This window comes from Hordeum vulgare, chromosome 2H, assembly GCF_904849725.1.
Source record: "Hordeum vulgare subsp. vulgare chromosome 2H, MorexV3_pseudomolecules_assembly, whole genome shotgun sequence".
Classification (NCBI taxonomy): domain Eukaryota; kingdom Viridiplantae; phylum Streptophyta; class Magnoliopsida; order Poales; family Poaceae; genus Hordeum; species Hordeum vulgare.
In genome coordinates, this window is record NC_058519.1 from 553,581,283 (window position 1) to 553,601,377 (window position 20,095).

The 20,095-nt window shown below is 47.3% G+C and overlaps 3 protein-coding genes across 4 annotated transcripts; 2 read left to right on the forward strand and 1 right to left on the reverse strand.

Moving 5' to 3' along the window:
• The first annotated feature begins 10,949 nt into the window (after positions 1–10,949).
• Positions 10,950–14,397, forward strand: LOC123427200 (GDSL esterase/lipase LTL1-like). Its single transcript, XM_045111189.1, has 5 exons — positions 10,950–11,414; positions 11,515–11,642; positions 11,740–11,982; positions 13,444–13,699; positions 13,819–14,397. The coding sequence occupies exons 1-5, from the start codon at positions 11,171–11,173 to the stop codon at positions 14,052–14,054; spliced, it is 1,107 nt and encodes a 368-aa protein (XP_044967124.1). The 5' UTR covers positions 10,950–11,170; the 3' UTR covers positions 14,055–14,397.
• Positions 14,398–15,067: 670 nt separating this feature from the next.
• LOC123427202 (2-phytyl-1,4-beta-naphthoquinone methyltransferase, chloroplastic) lies at positions 15,068–17,593 on the reverse strand. 2 transcript variants are annotated; one of them, XM_045111193.1, is made up of 8 exons: positions 17,428–17,593; positions 17,273–17,337; positions 17,089–17,179; positions 16,894–16,982; positions 16,617–16,750; positions 16,484–16,545; positions 16,196–16,295; positions 15,068–15,780 (listed from the first exon to the last, which is right to left on the reverse strand). In XM_045111193.1, the coding sequence occupies exons 1-8, from the start codon at positions 17,575–17,577 to the stop codon at positions 15,680–15,682; spliced, it is 792 nt and encodes a 263-aa protein (XP_044967128.1). In that variant the 5' UTR covers positions 17,578–17,593; the 3' UTR covers positions 15,068–15,679. The 2 variants fall into 2 exon arrangements, with proteins under 2 accessions (XP_044967128.1, XP_044967127.1); XM_045111192.1 differs by having other exon boundaries at positions 17,264–17,337; positions 17,428–17,540.
• A 78-nt stretch (positions 17,594–17,671) lies between these two features.
• On the forward strand, positions 17,672–19,511 carry LOC123427201 (diphthine methyltransferase). The gene is made up of 2 exons (XM_045111190.1): positions 17,672–18,092; positions 18,534–19,511. Exons 1-2 carry the CDS (start codon positions 17,753–17,755, stop codon positions 19,262–19,264), a joined length of 1,071 nt encoding a protein of 356 aa, XP_044967125.1. The 5' UTR covers positions 17,672–17,752; the 3' UTR covers positions 19,265–19,511.
• Positions 19,512–20,095: the final 584 nt, after the last annotated feature.

The window sequence follows — 20,095 nt, forward strand, 5'->3', positions numbered from 1 at the left end:
ACCTCGGGACTGGGTATCATCACCTAAAAATCAGAAAAGAAGATATACCCAAGACAACGTTCACCACCCGATATGGCATGTATGAGTTTACAGTCATGTCATTTGGACTGACAAATGCTCCATCCTATTTCATGAGCATGATGAACAAGGTTTTCATGGATTTCCTAGACAAATTTGTTGTGGTGTTCATTGATGATATCCTGATATATTCCAAGAATGAAGAAGAGCACAAGCGACATCTCTGTGCTGTCTTGGAAAGACTGAGATCCCATCAATTATATGCCAAGTTCAGTAAGTGCGAGTTTTGGTTGAAAGAAGTAGGATTTTTGGGACACATCCTATCTAAACAAGGTGTCGCAGTCGACCCCAGCAAGGTAACAACAGTATTAAACTTGAAGACACCAGTCATGGTGATCGAATTTCGTAGCTTCCTGGGATTGGCAGGCTACTACCAACGGTTCATAGAAGGCTTCTCCAAGATAGCTAAGCCACTGACAGAATTGCTCAAGAAAAATCAGAGATTCGTCTGGACGACAGAATGCGACAGCTGTTTTTTGGAACTAAAGACAAGGCTAACGACAGAACCTGTCCCAGTCCTTCCACACATTCACAAAAGTTTCGATATCTACTGTGATGCTTCCCGACGAGGGATTGGCTGCGTGCTGATGTAGGAAGGAAGGGTTGTAGCGTACGCATCCCGACAGCTACGACCACATGAAGATAATTACCCCACCCATGACTTGGAACTACCAGCCGTGGTTCATGCCTTGAAAATTTGGAGGCATTACCTTATTGGACAACGGTGTGAAATATACACGGGCCACAAAAGTCTCAAGTATATTTTCACCCAACCCGATCTGAATCTCATGCAACGACGATGGCTTGAACTAGTCAAGGACTATGACCTTGGAATCAACTATCATCCGGGAAAAGCCAATGTGGTCGCAGACACTCTCGGCAGAAAGCCAATCGCTGTGAATGCATTAATGGGGAGCATGCATCCGAGGCTACAAGAGGAATTCGCTAGCCTCAACATGATATTATGCGGTCCAACTACTCCGGATACGTTGGAAATTACTCCCACTCTCATAGAAGAGATAAAGAAGGCTCAAGAATCGGATGAAGGAATCAAGAAGATCAAGGAGTCGATTCCGAAAGGGAAGGACAAATCCTTCCGAGTGGATGACCAAGGCATCTTATGGTTCAAGAAACATATATGCGTCCCCGACCAGAATGGCCTGAGACAGCAAATCCTCAGAGAAGCTCATGATTCCGCATATTCCATCCATCCAGGAGGTACAAAGATGTACGAGGATCTGAGAGAGACATTTTGGTGGTCAGGAATGCGAAGGGATATAGCCTATTATGTCGCCTGTTGTGATATCTGCAACAAGGTTAAGGCGGAACACAAAAAACCCGTTGGGTTACTACAACCTTTACCGGTTCCCAAGTGGAAGTGGGACGATATATGCATGGACTTCATTGTCGGACTACCCAAGTCGACAAGGGGCAATGATGCTATATGGGTCATTGTGGATATGCTCACAAAAGTAGCCCACTTTCAACGCCAACCAACTGGCACAACTTTACATGTCCCGGATAGTCAGCCTTCACGGAGTACCCAAGTCTATCACCTCAGACAGAGGCTCCCTATTCAACTCAGCATTCTAGCTACGACTACATCAAGCTTTCGGAACCATGCTGAAGCACAACACAACATACCATCCGCAGACTGATGGACAGACAGAAAGAGTGAATCAGATATTGGAGGATATGCTTCGGTCATGTGCCCTCACCCATGGACCCAAATGGTAAGATAGCCTACCCTATGCGGAATTCTCCTACAACAATAGCTATCACACAAGTCTAAAAATGTCATCGTTTGAGGCATTATATGGATGAAAGTGTCGCACCCCATTGATCTGGTCCCAAACAGGAGATAGTCGTATCTTTGGCACGAACTTGATGCTGGAGGCTGAGAAACAAGTCAAAGACATTCAGGAGCACCTTCGAGCAGCCAAGTCCCATCAAAAGAGTTATTATGACCCAAAGCACCGGGAAGTGACCTTTGAGCCCGGAGAATATGCTTACCTCCGAGTAACCCCCATGAAAGGAGTAAAAAGGTTTCGCACACGAGGAAAGCTCGCACCAAGATACGTCGGTCCCTTTCCAGTGATCGCTAGAAGAGACAGAGTAGCATATCAGTTGGAATTACCGTCAGAATTGTCAGATGTGCACAATGTCTTTCACATCTCACAGCTAAGGAAGTGCATCGCACCGCCAATCAAGCAGGCAGATATGAGTGAGCTAGAATTAGCTGAGGATCTGACCTATGAAGAGAAACCCATGAGGATTTGGATGATATGGAAAGGACTACCAGGAGTAAGGTACTCAAGTTTTATAAAGTCCTATGGGAACATCATACCGAGGAAGAGGCTACCTCGGAAAGAGAAGATTTCTTGAGATCCGCATATCCATACTTGTTCCCTGAGCAACCGAATCTCGAGGATGAGATTCATCCTAAGGGGGTAGGTTTGTGACACCCTGATTTTTTTCAACTTTTTCTTTCAAAACCTTTTGGAGTTTTACTTGCAAACCTACTGGATTTTCAAATCTTTGCAACCAAGTTGGATTGTGAGTCTCTAAATTTTTCCAAGCAACCCAAAACCCTCCTCTTGCCAAAACCTTTCTTGGATTAATTATCAATATTTAATTCTTTCCAAAAATTATTTTCTTTATTTGGGGAATTAAGGCATCACCATGGGTTTTGAAGCAACCTATAGTTGGGATGATCTATAAACCCCCAAACTTTTTCACATATTCTCATCATCATATGATTCCAAAACCACCAAAAATATTTCCTTGCCCAATATAAATTTTTGGCCAGAATAATTTTTTCTTTTCTGACCAGAATTGTCCCATTGTGAAGCAACCCTATATTTCCTATTCTAGAAAAATCCCAATAAATTTCCCCAGATCCTAGGGATCCTATTTAGCCCCAATATGCAAAAACATCTAATGGTCCAGTGCAAATTTTGAGCAAGAAAGCTCTATTAAATTTCTGTTGAATCTGAACCTTTGTGAAGGAAGTGCTAGCTAGGGGTGCACAAATGATCTATAAATTTTTGGGCATGTGTACACTACTAAATAACACTCCTCCACCAAGTTTCACCCTTAGCAGAACATGTATGTGAGTGCCCAAGCTCATTTCTATTCTGGGCCAGAAAGATGGTTTTCAAAGGAACTATATTCAATTTTTCTTCAAACCCTTTCAAACTTTGCCAGTTTGTAGTCTTTCCAATGCTGATAACCGCAGACATGTCATCTTGCTCCATCCCTATCTTATTTGAGCTCTAGAACCTCCTCAAGTTGGCTTGCAGAACCTGGTGCTGATTAGAACCATCAAACTAGAGGGCACCTAGTTGAGCCAGTGGCATAGGGAGGCTAGAGGGTCGAAGGACTACCCCGTGGACATGGTGCGCAGGCTTGCGTGGCCTCGTGGTAGCCGCACCCGTGGTGATCACGTTGCTGGCATACCACAGCGCGCGCTCTGTGCGGCACCAGTGTCTGATGTGCTCGCTCGAACCGTCTCTCGCTGTCCCCCCTTGTCCATTGGTGCCGACGTCATCCCTGGTAGCCGCGTGGCACCTCCCGAAGCCTCTGGGTTGGCGGAGATGGCCGTCGCCGCTCCTAGCCAAGCTCCACCACGGGCAGCACAGTGGGCTTCAGCCACTATGATCGTCTGCAAGCCATTAATGGCTCCGGACCCGTCCCATCGCTCCCCTGCCCTCCTCCATCATTTCACCCCCACGCCACGACGGCCAGCTTGCTGTCCTTGCTCCAGTGGCAAGCCCGAGCCTCGCCGCTTCGGGAGAGCTCGGCAGCGTTCGTCCCTGGCCTATATAAGGCGCTGCCCGAACCCCTCCTAGCCATCGCCCCACTCCTCCACCCCTGGATTAGCCCTAGAGACCCCCAGCAAGAGCCGGGAGCTCGTCTCCCTCAGCTCCAGCGAAAGGCTTCGCCGCCAAATCGCCTCTCTCGCCAACCACCTCCGCCCTTCCCCAGTCGAATTCGAGGCTACCATCGAGTTACCCTGGTCTCCCTGGTCCTCCTCGAGCCTTCGGTGAGCAAAACCCCTGCCGGAACCGTCGCCATCGACGACCACCGTAGCTTCCACCCGCCGGAGAAGAAGGGGTGATGACGTCCGTCCACCTCCGGAGGAGCTACTGGTACAGGGGAACCGCGTTGAGAGCCCGATCCATTCCCGTCATCTCCCAGCCCCGCCGCCGTCCCTATCGCCGGTGAGCCGCCTTTCTTTGTCTCCCTCCTCTCTCTCTGTTTTAAAAAGGGCATGCCCCACCTGCTACTGACTGGAGCCCACGCCCAAAGCGGTAAGTGGAGGCGCCTCCTCCACTTTACGCCTTCGACGTGGCCCCAGCTAGGTTTTAGTATTTTTGATTTAAATTTCATATTTGACCAGTAACTTTGACCCTTTATAACTTTTTATTCCTAAGTCCAAATCAATTGATTCTTTTTGCGTTGAGTTGGTACTCATCCCCTCTATTTTCTGGTAGATTTTGGTATTTTTTCCATACTCACAGAATTTCTAGTTAATAAAAAGGTATTATGTGACATTTCCTTTTCTTTTGCAATTTCAAAATATTTCACAGGGAAACTTTGGTGAAGACCAGGAGTGTTTGAACAATCCTACTGATCAAGGCAAGCCATGATACCCATGTGATGTAGTGTTTTCATAGCATAGCATATTTCCATGCATTATGCCCATTTATTTGCTATAAAATAAATGAATAGTAAATTATTCAAGATAAATAATTGATCATTGTTATAAACCACTATATTTGAGATAACTTAGTGGTTGATCTAGAGTCACCTGTCCGGGCTTAACCGTGCAACCACATTTTGCCGATATGGGGCCGTCGTGACTTGTGCTTATCTTGTGACCTTTCACCGGTACCTCCAAAGAGGGAGGGTTATGCACGCGTGCTACCCTGATCAGGTAGGCGGTGATAATCCTGTGAGCCCATTTGAGTTATTTTGGGGCCGTCCCCGATTGGGATAGTTTAGTTTGGCCACGATGGTGGGAGGTGTCATGAGGACATATGGCCAGCCAGGGCAGGACTCCGGGGGAGGATGATTGCCGGTGGTACGATGAGAGAGTCACGGGTCAGGCAGGTTTCGTTGGAGCAACACTGGTCCACCCGAATGGGATCACGAGGTCACTGCTCCATGATGTGGGTAAAGTGTGCAACCTCTACAGAGTGACAAACCTATTCGAATAGCCGTGTCCATGGTATTGGACAGCCTGACCAGACCTCAGTAGGTGGTCAACCATATCAGTGTTTGTAATGATGGAAGAACTCTTCAAATGATTTGAGATGCTCAATGAGTATTCTGAGTGTTGGGAGACAACCGAGACATGAGTAAGTTGATAACTGGTACAATCAGTAATATTGCTTAATAATTTGCTATATTGATTGCCATGCTATTGTTTGCTGCATTACTTGGTTATTGTGAGGTACCAAGTACATTCCAAGTACTCACCTGGCGTATCATGCCAGATGCAGGAGAAGCCGAGGACGGAGGTCCTGATGGTCCGTACTAGGCAGTGTCCACAACAGTGTCCCTGTGGATGGAGTTACCGCTATGTTCCGCTACGCCGTAGAAGTACTTAGTAGTCTCGAGGCCCCGCTATGTTTCATAAATAATGTAGATACTGTTCCAGCACCAAGGGTGCCTTTGGCCTCGCTATCCTTGTAAGATATGTATTTGTAACCGTATGCTATCAATAAAGTTAGTTCAGTTCTGTTCCAAGTTGTTGAGTGTTTCCAGAAGACATGATCTCTGGGCTGGAAACACTGGTAATCCGGTTCTCTGAGCCGGGGTTCCACACTTGGCCGCATGAACGCCCTTGGGGATGAGATGGCTGCCATCAGCAAGCCTCTCTCTGATGACGACATGGTGTCATACATCCTTGTTGACCTCGAATTCGACTACATGTCCTTTATCTCCTCGGTCGGTGCCAGGACCGTCGCCATCAAGCCCAACAAGCTCTACTCCCAGCTCATCAACTTCGAGAGTCGCCTCACCATGTTCGAGGGGAACTCGTCCTCTCACTCCTCTACCAACGCCGCCTCTTGCGGCGGTCGCGAGGGAGGCTTCAATCGCGACGGAGGCCGCGGTAGGAACGAAGGCGTCCGCGACAATGGAGGTGACCGTGGCAATGGAGGAAACGGTGGCTCTGGCAACGACCACGGTGGCAATGGTGGCCAAGGCCGCGGAACGGGGGTGGACATGATGAGATCCCGGAGGTCTTCTGTCAAATCAGCAAAAGGCGAAACCACACCGCCATCGAGTGCTTCAGACGCTTCGACATCGCCTTCACCAAGGACAAAAGCACCAACGCCGTCGCCAACTCCTCCTATGGCATCGACACCAACTAGTACATCGACACTGAAGCCATCGATCACATCACTGGTGAGCTCGACAAACTCACCATGCGGGAGAGGTACAATGGGCATGATAAGGTGAACATGCCAAATGGATCAGGTATGAAAATTACTCATGTTGGTCAAGCTTATGTTCGAACTCCTACTCGTAATCTTCATCTAAAGGATGTCCCCTATTCGCCTCATGCTATAAAAAATCTTGTTTCTTCTCATCGTTTATCCAATGATAATCACGTATTTCTTGAGACTCATCCTCGACTTTTCTTTATCAAGGACAAGGCAACGAGGAACATCCTCCTCAAAGGTAGGTGTAGAGCCGGTCTTTATCCCCTTGCATCAACTTCGTTGAGCCCGGGCAGGCAAGCTTTTGGCGCCACCAAGATTTCTTCATCAAGGTGGCACAATCGATTAGGTTATCTGTCTTCGCAAATCATTCAACATGTTCTTGGGCAAAATAAAATTCCCTTTTCAAACAACAACTTTAATAAGTAGGGAGTGTGTAATGCTTGTCAAAAAGGCAAGAGCCATCAACTTCCCTATCCGAACTCTAGTAGTGTTTCAAATGCTCCTTTAGAGCATATTTTCTCTGATGTATGGGGGCCTGCCCGTGATTCTATCAATAAAAAGAATTACTATGTTAGTTTCATTGATGATTTCCGCAAATTTACTTGGATATATATTCTCAAACATAGATCTGAAGTATTCCAAGTGTTTCATGAATTTCAAGCACTAGTTGAGCGACCTTTTGATCATAAAATCATCACCATGCAAACTGATTGGGGTGGTGAATATGAGCGATTAAACTCCTTCTTTCTCCAAGTAGGCATCACACACCACGTTTCTTGCTCACATGATCATCACCAAAACGGCTCTGGTGAAAGAAAACACAATCACTTGTCGAGGTTGGTCTGTCCCTCCTCGCTCATGCCTTCATGCCCTTAAAATTATGGGATGAGGCTTTTCTTGCTGCTACATACTTGATAAATCAAACTCTGAGTAAGGTGATCAACCTTTCGACCCCATTATAAATTTTGTTTCATGAAGTACCCAACTATCATGCCCTTTGCACTTTTGGCTGCGTGTTGGCCTAATCTCTGCTCTTTTAACACTCGCAAGCTCGAGTTCAGATCCAAATGGTGTGTCTTCCTTGGATATAACAATCTTCACAAGGGTTTTAAATGCCTTGATGTCACTGCTTGTCGTGTCTACATCTCACGGGATGTTGTATTCGATGAAACAGTGTTTTCTTTCGCTCAACTGAATCCAAACGCCGGAGCCACTCTTCGGTCCGAAGTTCTTCTTCTTTTCGAAAATTATAGTCCTCTTGATCATGGGGACGAACATATAGCTAATGATCCTTTGGGTAATTTTCATGCAAATCCTGCTATTAACTTTGGAGGAAATCTGGTTTTGCATCATGATTTTCTGCGGCAAGGGACAAACACGGAACATGAGGATGATTCAGATGCTGATGGTAGCAATTCCGAAGAGGATTCATCATTGTCTACTATGCCATCCTCGCCTATCACGCTGTCCAGCGTTGTTGGCTCAGGCGGGCCATCTGTTGGAACGCGCCAAACGGCTTCTCAGCAGCCGGTGGAGAGCGATCTAGGGGCATCGACCGCTGATACAAATGTTGCCCACGAGCTCTCTGCATCGTCTGAATGGCAGCCACCTGTAGCAGTTTCGGCACCTGTAGCAGTTCCGACACCAACGAGGAGAACAAGATCACAACACAGTATTACTATGTCGAAAGTTCATACAGATGGTACGGTGAGGTATGACAAAGGTCGTTTTGGAGATCTAGCTGCCACGGGTGAGCCTCCTAACTTAGCTGAAGCCTTTGAAAAACAAGAATTGGAAAAATGCAATGGATGAGGAATATAAAGCCCTTATAAAGAATAAGACATGACACCTAGTTACTCCTGCAAGAGGTAGAAACATTATTGATTGCAAATGGGTTTATAGAATCAAAAAGAAAGCAAATGGAGAGATAGATAGGTACAAGGCCAGATTAGTAGCTAAATGATTTAAACAAAGATACATCATAGACTATGTGGACATTTTTAGTCCTGTTGTGAAAGTAGCTACTATCACACGTGTTCTTTCTATTGCAGTATCAAACAATTGGAGTATTCGTCAATTGGATGTGCAGAATGCGTTTCTTCATGGCGTTCTAGAGGAAGAAGTGTATATGAGACAACCACCTGGGTATGAGGTAAAAGGCAAACATCATTATGTATGCAACTTGATAAGGCATTGTATGGTTTGAAACAAGCACCTAGACCATGGTACTCTAGGCTCAGTACAAAGCTTATAAGGCTTGGTTTTCAGTCTTCTAAAGCTGACACTTCACTCTTCTTCTACAAGAAAGGCAATGTCATCATTTTTATGTTGGTATATGTTGATGATATTATTGTGGCAAGCTCATCACAGGAGGCAACAAATGCATTGCTATAAGATCTTCAAAATGACTTTGCTCAAAAAGATTGACTTGCATTTGTTCTTGGGAATAGAGGTAAAGAAGGTAACCAATGATATACTTCTTAGTCAAGAAAAATATGTATCAGATATACTGAAGAAGGCTAGTATGATGAGTTGCAAAATCAAACATGCCTCTGACCACTACTAAAAATTGTCTAAAGAAGAAGGTTAACTTTTGGGAGCTAAAGATGCCACAAAATACAGAAGTGTAGTAGGTGCCTTACAATATTTAACCCTTACACGACGTGACATATGTTTTCCAGTAAACAAAGTATGTCAATTCTTGCATGCTCCTACTTCTCAGCATTGGACTGTTGTTAAGAGAATTCTGAGATATCTCAGAGGTACCATGAGTAGAGGGTTAAAATTCACAAGATCAACCTCAACTATGGTGAGTGCCTTTTCAGATGCTGATTGGGTAGGTTGTCCGGATGGCAGAAGGTCCATAGGAGGATTTGTTGTTTTCTTTGGACCAAATCTTATATCTTGGAGTGCACACAAGCAAGCAACTGTGTCAAGATCAAGTACTGAAGCTGAGTAAAAAGCATTAGCAAATGCCACAGGTGTTGGGTTCAAGCCCTACTTGATGAACTTGTCGTAAGTCATTCTTTAGTTGCACGCCTTTGGTGTGATAATATTGATGCTACATACCTTTCAGCAAATCCAGTATTTAATGCAAGGATAAAAAATATTAAGGTTGATTATCATTTTGTACGAGAAATAGTAGCAAACAAGCTACTTGACATTCGGTTCATCCGCACCAATGACTACGTAGCAGATGGACTCACCAAAGCCTTGTCTTGGCGAAAATTGAAAGAATTCAAACACAATGTCAACTTGGTGAAGTTATGATTGAGGGGATGTGTTAAAGTATATATTGTAACATGTATTTTGGCGTGTATATAAACCGAATACATCGAGATAAGGGTCGGCGTGTGCTATGTAATTCTTCTGGTTAGGAGGTTAAGATCTATCTCTATTTCTTTGTATAGATATTGCTTGGAGATTACTCTAACAACCAACAACCAGATCTTGTAATCTTTGTTCTATATATAACACGGAGCGCGTCCCTGCTTAGGCACACTCTTAACCAATCTCTACAAAACCAAAGGGCAGAAATTAAACGTTGAGCTTGGAGTGGAGGCTGATCAAGAACGTGCCGAGACAAATCTACAAGAGAAGTCATGGTGGGCTCCAACAATACCTAGGATTGGAACTGGCCAGTCTTTTCCTTACAAGCATATGTGATTTACTCCATTTTAGCTAAGCGTATCTGCTTATCCTGTGGTTTGTATAAACTTGGATGAGTTTGATGCTCGAAACTTGTTGCGCTCTAAAATTATGCTAGCTTTGCTGGTTCTAACGTCTAGGAGCCCCGTGTGGCCATGTTTGGAGGCTAATGCCTTTGCTGAGGCGATTTTCCCCAGGTGTGCTAGTGGTGCCTCTCTCTGGATTGTTTCTCTGTTGTCCTGAAAACATTTGGCGGATTCCTTTGTATTAGAAATCAACGAGGAGGCTTGTTGTTTCTACAAAAAAAAAATCTATGTTTTTCTACGTAGATTACGCGGCAGCAGGTGGCAAAACACTTGACCTAGCAAGAGAAACGAGAGAGAAAACAAGCGGGCATGCACGCCTCACGGACGCCGACGCCCTGGGCCCGTGCGTCGCCGGCCTGAATTCCAGAAAGAGTGCAACGACGAGGCCTCCTCTTCCGGGAGAGTTCCATTCCGCCGGCTCTCAAGCCGATCAGACGAGCATGAGCCGCTCTGTCTGCAGCCCCCGGGCAATAATCGGCGGCGTCAGGGGCCGGCACGTGATCCGAGGCAGGAGCCGGCGGCCGAGAGCGCATTTAGCGCCCCCCAACCACCGTGCGTCTCCCGATCCACCCGTCGACCCGCTTTCCACCCATTTAACTCCATCCGTTTCGGGGTGGTCCTTCCTCCTCCGGTAGCCAGCCAAGCAGCTGTCTCCCGCCCGCTAACCCACTTACCCACTGCCTACTCCGGCCTCCTCAACCCGGCGCTACCCTGCTGTGAGTGTGGTTGCGAGACAGCTAGCGAGAGTTCAGCCTGGCCTCTGGCCTCTATAAGAGGAGCCAGAGGGCGCTCGCCACCTTTCGTGTCCACGACGTACGCGCCTTGCCAAGTCGCAGCCACCCACTGGAGCTCGCCAGTTCCATAGCTACTCGTGCGACACGAGTCGTCGCGCCGAGGTCCGCCATGGACGCTTGCTCTCAGGCCCTCGCCGTCGTCGCGGCGCTGCTCCTCCTCGTCGGGGCCTCGGCGCCGACGGCGTCCGCGGCGCGCGCCTTCTTCGTCTTCGGCGACTCCCTCGTCGACAACGGCAACAACAACTACCTCATGACGACGGCGCGCGCGGACGCGCCGCCCTACGGCATCGACTTCCCCACGCACATGCCCACGGGGAGGTTCTCCAACGGGCTCAACATCCCGGACATCATCAGTACGTGCCTCTTCTACCTCACCTAATTACTCCTGTACATCACAGGCCATGCTCTTCTCCATTTTCTAGGGCAATGCGCTGACACATGTTGATCGATCAGGCGAGTACCTCGGGGCAGAGCCGGCGCTGCCGTACCTGAGCCCCTACATGCGCGGCGACAACCTGCTCGTCGGTGCCAACTTCGCGTCCGCCGGCGTCGGCATCCTCAACGACACAGGCGTGCAATTCGTAAGCTCCACATGCGCGCACTTCACTCTTAAATCATCTACGTGTTCTAGAATCATGCAACGGAGGGCATGAGCATGACAATGGTGCGTGCGTGCAGGTGAACATCATCAGGATCGCGCAGCAGCTGCAGAACTTCCAGGACTACCAGCGGAGGCTGGCGGCGTACATCGGCGAGGACGCGGCGAGGCAGCGCGTGAGCCAGTCGCTGGTGCTCATCACCCTCGGCGGCAACGACTTCGTGAACAACTACTACCTGGTGCCCTTCTCCGCCAGGTCCCAGCAGTTCGAGATCCACGACTACGTCCCCTTCATCGTCTCCGAGTACAAGAAAGTCCTCGCGGTAATACTTAACCTTTTCTCTTATTTACCACTAATTAATTCCCCAACATACATAATTTCTGCCCCCAAACATACTTGCATTTGTAAAAAAAAGGTGCGCTACATCCAAAATGCCCGAGATATGCTAAAACATGGTTTACCGTAACCCAACAAACACGATTAACATTCAAGGAGAAAAAAAATGCCAGGACAATTTCTGTCTTTTATTTTGTCAGTATGGTGTACAAGAGTGGTAGGCCTAAAGTTCCCAAAATTAGATGACGAAACGAAATGCCTGCTGCATGGGCTAGAACAGTAGTGGAAAGAGATGGGTTCTGTAGGCTGCGTGCCTGCCTGATATGATGGCGAGAGACGGGCAGTAGCACCGCACCGGTGAACACTTGTTTGCAGCGGGGTCATTTTTGGGTGGTATGTTCAGCAAACAACAAACTGACACGGCCTGTAGGTGTTGTGCACGCCGGATTCAGAAGCACACTGTTTCCGGCAAGAGTTAGCCCATGAGACGATTATATTCATGGTTCATAGCCAGTTTCAGTAACTGCTGAGACACCCTTCACTGTGGAGGCTGAATCCAAACACAGTATCAAATTTATTACTAACTCGCACTTAAGCCCGCCAGCACTGTTGGTAAGATCGCTCGCATCCATAGTGCATTCTCATTTTGTATTACCGTGGTATTACGATACGTACGTGGAGCTACAGTAGTACTTCCGAAGTACCGCGGTATTTACATTACGTGGAGCTACAGTATATTGCTCCTACATTGAAAGGGAGTGAAGGCTGGTTCGTAGTACCAGATCTCTTTGCGTTGGTGCAGATCTGAAATCCTTGACATTTATGACCCGTTCATAGGCTCGAGTGACAATAGGCCTAGACATTTGGCACTGCCCTGCGGAGCTTCCCAATCCCAACCGAGAAAACTCGGTTCTTACCGTAGGGAGGGAGGGTTTGCCGGGTTGGGGGTAAGTATGTCTGTCTGTCTCGGCATGCATCGTGGGATGGTCTGGATGCAATGCGTGCATGTTGGATGTTGCCACCAACCATTCTGCCCATGCAATCAATATAGGCCAACCGGTGAGTGGACAGCAGTCCAGTACACACGGTACACCCCCGCGCCACGCCACCCTCATCTGCCACGCATCGCGCGCTCTCTCTCTCTCTCTCCGCAGTCCGCAGTAAAAGAGCAGCAGGCACGCGTTTTAGTACTGTCTACTGTTGTAGTAGTAGCACCCATGCATGATGGTTGTCACCATGTATTTACTCCTCCCACATGCAGCAGCAGCGGCGCTCTATCATGCATGCACTTTCGTCTTCCTCTTCGTCTTCGTGCATGCTTCGTTTGAGCTACGTGTAGGGAGTAGGGTTGGGGGGTGGCGAGCTGCTGCATGTCTTGTCTTTGCATATGCATTGAACCCAAAAAAAGAAAGTGAGTGACTGAGCGTGTGGAAGCAATGGAACGCAGAGGCTGTACGAGCTGGGCGCCCGTCGCGTGATCGTGACGGGGACGGGGATGATCGGGTGCGTGCCGGCGGAGCTGGCCCTGCACAGCCTCGACGGCTCCTGCGCGCCGGACCTCACGCGGGCCGCCGACCTCTTCAACCCGCAGCTGGAGCGGATGCTGACGGAGCTCAACGGCGAGGTCGGCCACGACGACGTCTTCATCGCCGCCAACACCAACAGGGTCAGCTTCGACTTCATGTTCAACCCGCAGCAGTACGGTACGTGCAACCAAAATTCTTCCACGCACGCATGTTTTGGTCTCGAGCCAGCAGCAGATAGGTACGTGAAGGAAAGAAAGAAAAAACTAACGACGCATGCATGCATGCATTCAACGCAGGGTTCGCGACGGCCAAGATCGCGTGCTGCGGGCAGGGCCCGTACAACGGGATCGGGCTGTGCACGCCGGCGTCCAACGTGTGCGCCAACCGTGACGCCTACGCCTACTGGGACGCATTCCACCCCACGGAGCGGGCCAACCGGATCATCGTCGCCAACTTCATGCACGGCACAACTGACCACATCAGCCCCATGAACCTCAGCACCATCCTCGCCATGGACAACACCAGGAACTAGTCTTACACCGCTAGGTACTAGGACTAGTCCATGGATCTGTGCCGGCACCCACTACATATATATAGCTACATATATATATATAGCTACATATATATATGGTGCTTAATTTGTTATTGGTCTCTCCGTATGAACCTGGCTGGACTGGAGCGGGTGGTCTACAAGTTTTTGACGGGTCCGTCCTTGGTTTGGTCGAGACTTGAGAGTAATGTGGGTGTTAACTAAGAGAGATTGCTTATTTTCTGTTTGCTGCTCCACATTGTTTAGCAGAGCTAGTGGCTAGGAAATTGTAAGACAGCGGTTTCTACGTACCGGATTGATCCAAGAATTCCTTGTAGCTTGTGAACCTTCTGTGTTTTCCAGTAGGGATTTACTATCTACCATGTTTTAGTTCGAATTTACTAGTACAGTACCACGTTATGTTTTACTGCCAATGTTTTGCTAGATCAGATTAACCGAAGAAGTTTGACCGGAATCACCGATTCACTGCTAAAACCACAGACCGTAAATACTCCAGTGTAGTAGATCATAGCTGTCGACATGGGGACCGAAAAAACAGAGGAGGGCAGATGATACTACATGGTTCAGAATTCAGAGCAGTGCGCACTGCACCAGAAACAAATTCAGGGCCTGAAATTCTCACCTGATCATTCCATGCCTTCCCAGTTCCAGTCACCAATCAGACGAGGAGGTGCTCTTTTTTTTTTTAATGTCCGATTTCCAGTCATATTGCTGAGCAGCTGCAGACACACCCGATAGACGCAGTGGCGCCTGCACTTGCACTTCAGAACTGTGACCATGATTGTACTTCAGAACTGTGATTTTGATTTTACATGCCGCAGTTTTGTTTTGTTTTTTCCAGGCAGGTAAATGCACGGCTGGGAAGTTTGAAACATTGGTTCCGTATGGGATCAGCAAAACTGCAGTATTCGGGCAACGCAGAGGGAAATGGATTAACAAACTTAAAATTCAGATAATTCATACATATCACCCTTTGGGCGCTAGACTCCTAGTAGTAGGGGTTACTTGAGTTTTACTGCCAATATTTTGCTGGGTCGTTCATCGAGTTTAAACCAAAGAAGTTTCACCATAGTCACTGGTAAAATAGCTGAACATAAATACCCCAGTGTAGATCTGAACTGCCGAAATGGGGACCGAATAAACAGAGGAGGGCAGAGGATACATCATTCAGAATTCAGAGCAGTGCGCACTTCACCGGGAGAAAAAAATTCAGAGCCTGATATTCTCACCTGATCATTCCCATGCCTTCCCAGTTCCACCAATATGACGAGGAGGTGCTTGTTTTTTTATGTCCGATTACCAGTTTTATTGCTCAGAAGTTGCAGAACAGCACACCCGGTATGCACAGTGGCGCCTGCACTTCAGAACCACGACTTTGATTGAACGGCCTGCATCTCAGAACTGTGGTTTTGATTTCCATGCCGTAGGTGTGATTTCATGGTGACCTGAATGTCTCCATGCCCTAGGTTGCACAGCTGAGAAGTTTGAAGCATTGGTCCCGTTTGGGATCAGCCAAACTGCATATTCGGTAATGCAGAGGAAAATTAATTAATTGAATTAAAATTCAGATAATTCGTACAGATCACCGTTCATCGCTAAAATTCTAGTCAGCGAGTTGCTACTAGGTTTCCCATGAGCCCTCCACCAAGTTCATAGTGCTTGGCTGAGGAAAACCCTGCTTCCTTGGCTAACTTCTCCAATTCCTCTCCTGGACAAGAGATAAACAAAGATAAGCTTGATGTAAATAAAGGAAGGTGATAGAATCGTGAAACAGTACATAGTCATCGGTGAAAATGCACATACCACTCCATCGTTTGGAACAAAAGTATTCACTGTTTTCTTTAAAAAAAGCAGAATGATATGTACATCTATATAATGTCATGGCTTTGCACATGAAAGAAATAGATGGTATCCTAATGTATTCTATCAGGACAAGTTGAGATGTCTGTTGGTGTACTTGTGCTATCAGAGTACCAAGTTTTGAGATACACCACTCTTGTTTTATGCTTTTTTCTAGGTGCAATCTACTTTAGTTCTTAGACACGCATTATGTGTTACGTGATGATGTGATAAATTTTCTGTGTCATGGAAGTTTTCATAGGGATGAAACATTATGTTCAAACCTGTAAGATACTGTGATATCGAACTTTTCAAGTACTTGTACTCTTCAGTAAGTCCATAGCTACTAGCCAGAGGAACGACCACATTATCGATCACCCAGCTCTGTCCAAGAAAATAAAAAAAAGTTAGTGAGGATTGTGGATCGGTTCCAAAGTCTTATATGGGGCATGAAGCCAACATGGGATTTTGCTACTATGTCATGGTGGGAAAATGGATGATTAGCCTCTGTCAGAAATGTTTAACAGGCCAATTCATCTGTATCATGTATCCAAGATGGGCTGAAATTTTACCTGTAACGATGCCGTGAAAAATGATGAGCTCTTGTTGAAATCTAGAACAGATGCTCGTGATCCTGCAGCCCAGGAAAACCAAATCATGAGAATTCATGCTGAACTGAAACAGAACTTGAACCGTACGCCCGACCTGGTTTTAGGACTCTCAGAATCTCTCGCATCGCTTTGGGTTTGTCCACCACATTGCGCAATCCATAACCAACTGTAACAGCATCAAAGTAGCGGTCCGTGAAAGGTAAATCAAGTGCATCGCCCTCGATCCATCTGCGACAAAGCATGTCTTAGCTAACCACATAGGTTGTTAAGCTGATCGAAAGAAAAACACATTCTGCATATCCTAATTGGAAAAAACACTGCACGTAACAGGAACTTCAGAATTCCCAAGCTCTCACATTGGGGGTGCTCACTTGATGTTCTTGTAGCAAGCCTTCCATCGCTGGTCCTGACGGCTAGCAGCAGTTTGTAGTTGCTGCCCTGAGAAATCGACGCCCATCACCTGTGACATTCGAGAGAGGTTGGTACCATGAGATTGCCAACCCAAATAAGATTGCTTGGATATTCTGAACCCTGAAGCCAATCCGACATTTCAGCAGAGCACCGACCTCCCCGTCCAGGCCGACCTTCTGAGACAGAAGGAACGCCAAATCCCCGCTCCCGCAGCAGAGATCAAGAACCCGATCCCCTCTCTTCGCCCTGATGTTCAGAAAACAAGAGAAAATTCCCATCAACCAGTTGTCTTCTGAATTCACATTGCTGCGACTAGCACTAGTGACGTACAGTACATACTTGGACCAAGAGACGCAGATGCGCTTCCACGTCCGGTGCTGCCCCAGGCTGAGCACGTCGTTGAGCTGCAAGGGACGCGGCACCTCAGCGCTGTTCGTCAGTACAGTATATTTGCCAATGCAGCGGAAAGGGGGAGGGGAGCGGGAGGTACGGACATGGTCGTAGACGGGGGCGATGCGGCTGAAGAGGGCCTGCCGCTCGTCGGACGCGGAGGAGCAGCGCACGGCGACATAGCGTCGTCGGCCGCCGGCGTGGCTGGCCGCCGTCGTCGCCGCGGCGGTCACGGGAATCGTCACGGTGCCCATCGGTGTCCGTTTGCTCGCCCCCGCCACATGATTAGGATAGGTTTACAAGTATGACTAGGTTTGACTGATGACTTATTGACCCTTTTGCCCCTGCCGCTCAAGCTCGACGATTTGGGAGCCCTCCACTCTCGCCGCCGCCGCCGCCTGCATCCCGGGGGAAAGCGAGGGTCTGGGGATGGATGTGGGTTCCTGCCACCTCGGCGGGAACGCCGACGCGGTGGAGTTCTGCCCGCACCGCCCCTTCCGCCACATCCTGGCGGCCGCCACGTACACGCTGCAGGAGCAGGCGGGGGAGGAGGAGGAGCAGCAGCAGGACCGCGCGGGCACCGTGTCGCTCTTCTCCGTCGACGCCGGCGCGGAGGACGAGTCCCAACGGCTCCGGCTGCTCCACACGGTGGAGACCGCCGGCGTCTTCGACATGAAGTGGAGCCCCACGGCGCCGCTGCTCGCGCAGGCCGACGCCCACGGCCGCCTCGTGCTCCGGCGCCTCGAGCATGAGGACGGCTCGGACGGAGGTGCTGCTTGCTACCGCTTTTACTATCTTATTAGTAATAAATTTCAATTTCGAAACAAAACTGTTCTGTAAAAACTAGCGCATGACCAGATTTTTTGGTTACCAACGTTCATACTAAATGCGTAGTTTAATCTGGATTCAGAACAAACTGTTTATATGCTGCCATATTCTGGGAAGAATGTCATAACTTTGTTCAAAACTAGGGTAATTGCTGCTGATCGATGATCAAAGCAAAAGTTGGGTTGCTCTGCTAGTCTTCTTGAAATGTGTTGATCATATTGTTCATAATATCGTTGTTCGATTAAAAAGTTAGCCTAGTGAATTCCGGGGGAATTGATGTAGCTATAGAGTATAAACACTACGTTATATGTAATATTTTGATCATGTCTGAAAGTACATCCCGAGGGCTGATACAAGTGCTTTGTATGACCAAATTACACAGGTGTTGTTCTCACAGATGTCTCTGCTGCAAAAATTTCTTCATCAATGTGCTTATATGTGGACTGGAACCAAAATGCCGATTCCCTGGCCGTGGGGTTATCTGATGGTTCACTGTCTGTGATTCCCATGAGAGAAGACCGCCTGGAGGTATCAGAACAATGGACTGCTCATCAGTATGAAGTTTGGACGTGTTATTTCGATCGTGCAAGACCACACTTGTTGTACAGTGGATCGGACGACTGCTCTTTCAGTTGCTGGGATCTGCGGGAAAGCCCATCGAATGCCGTGTTTCGGAACAAGAAGTCTCATACTATGGGTGTATGTTGCATTGCTCAGAACCCCCTGGAGGGGAATATACTACTCACTGGAAGCTATGATGAATTTCTCAGAGTTTGGGACATGAGATCAATGATGAAACCTGTGAACGAGAAGTCCCTGAATTTAGGAGGTGGTGTATGGAGGTTGAAATATCATCCTGATATTGCAGATGTCGTATTGGCTGCATGCATGCACAACGGTTTTGCCATTGTTAAAACAGGGGCTGGAGATGCTACCATAATGGAAACATATTGCAAGCATGAGTCCTTAGCATATGGTGCAGATTGGCAGACAAGTGAAGCAGCGGAACATAACACAAATTCTTCAGTTATCGCTACTTGTTCATTTTATGACCGCCTTCTCCGTGTGTGGCAACCAGAGAACCTAGTCAACCACCCAACCTTCAAGACGTAAAACATCATTATGCCCAATTGAAGTATCAATATGTCATGGACCAACCTATTCCCTGAATGAACCTAATTGATTTCATTCAGGTAGCTCTATGAAATTTATTTTAATTTATTTCAAATCATGAGCTTATAGTAGTATGATGTCTAATTTATAGCTAGGCATTCACAGACATCAGTATTTGTTGTAAGCTTCCACAAAACTTTCAAGCTATCTGTTCATGTTATTTGAGCTCAAACTGTTTTGAAGTTCATCCTGTGCATAGAAGTGATGATTCAGCAACAATCTAGGCATCTATCTGGACGAGGCTCTGACTGAGCTTTTCGCTGGTTATAATTCTGTGTGAAAATTACAGTATGCTGTACGCAGTGCTTTCTAATTTTTCTTTTCGATCACATTCTAATAACGGCTGGAATGGTTGCTGATTTTACTTTTCCAGTGCATGCACTGTTGAATATACCTACTGCCCAGTATGGTCAACATGCTAATCATGATTCTTAGAAGTGTTGGATCATTGTTTTCTTGGATGAAATTTGAGGTCTTGAGGTAGTTGTCACAGCCTCAGCGGACCAAAACAAGGACCAAAAAGTTGTTAGTTACTCCCTCCGTAAAGAAATATAAGAGCGTTTAGATCAGTAAAGTATGATCTAAACACTCTTATACTCCCTCTGTCCGGAAATACTTGTCATAGGAATGGATGTATCTAGATGTATTTTAGTTCTAGAATCTAGATACATCCATTTTTATCTATTTGTGCCACAAGTAATTCTGGACGGAGGGAGTATTTCTTAGTGATCTAAACACTCTTATACTCCCTCTGTCCCAAAATAACTGTCT

Bases quoted from the DNA above. Each gene is read 5' to 3' on its own strand.
- LOC123427201 (XM_045111190.1), top strand. From the start codon at position 17,753: ATGGATGTGGGTTCCTGCCACCTCGGCGGGAACGCCGACGCGGTGGAG. The intron at 18,093-18,533 runs GTGCTGCTTGCT...CAAATTACACAG, and splicing joins TGAGGACGGCTCGGACGGAG to GTGTTGTTCTCACAGATGTC.
- LOC123427200 (XM_045111189.1), top strand. From the start codon at position 11,171: ATGGACGCTTGCTCTCAGGCCCTCGCCGTCGTCGCGGCGCTGCTCCTC. The intron at 11,643-11,739 runs GTAAGCTCCACA...GCGTGCGTGCAG, and splicing joins ACGACACAGGCGTGCAATTC to GTGAACATCATCAGGATCGC. The intron at 13,700-13,818 runs GTACGTGCAACC...CATTCAACGCAG, and splicing joins GTTCAACCCGCAGCAGTACG to GGTTCGCGACGGCCAAGATC.
- LOC123427202 (XM_045111193.1), bottom strand. From the start codon at position 17,577: ATGGGCACCGTGACGATTCCCGTGACCGCCGCGGCGACGACGGCGGCC. The intron at 17,180-17,272 runs GTATGTACTGTA...TCTGAACATCAG, and splicing joins ATCTGCGTCTCTTGGTCCAA to GGCGAAGAGAGGGGATCGGG. The intron at 16,751-16,893 runs GTGAGCACCCCC...GCTTTGTCGCAG, and splicing joins GCTTGCTACAAGAACATCAA to ATGGATCGAGGGCGATGCAC.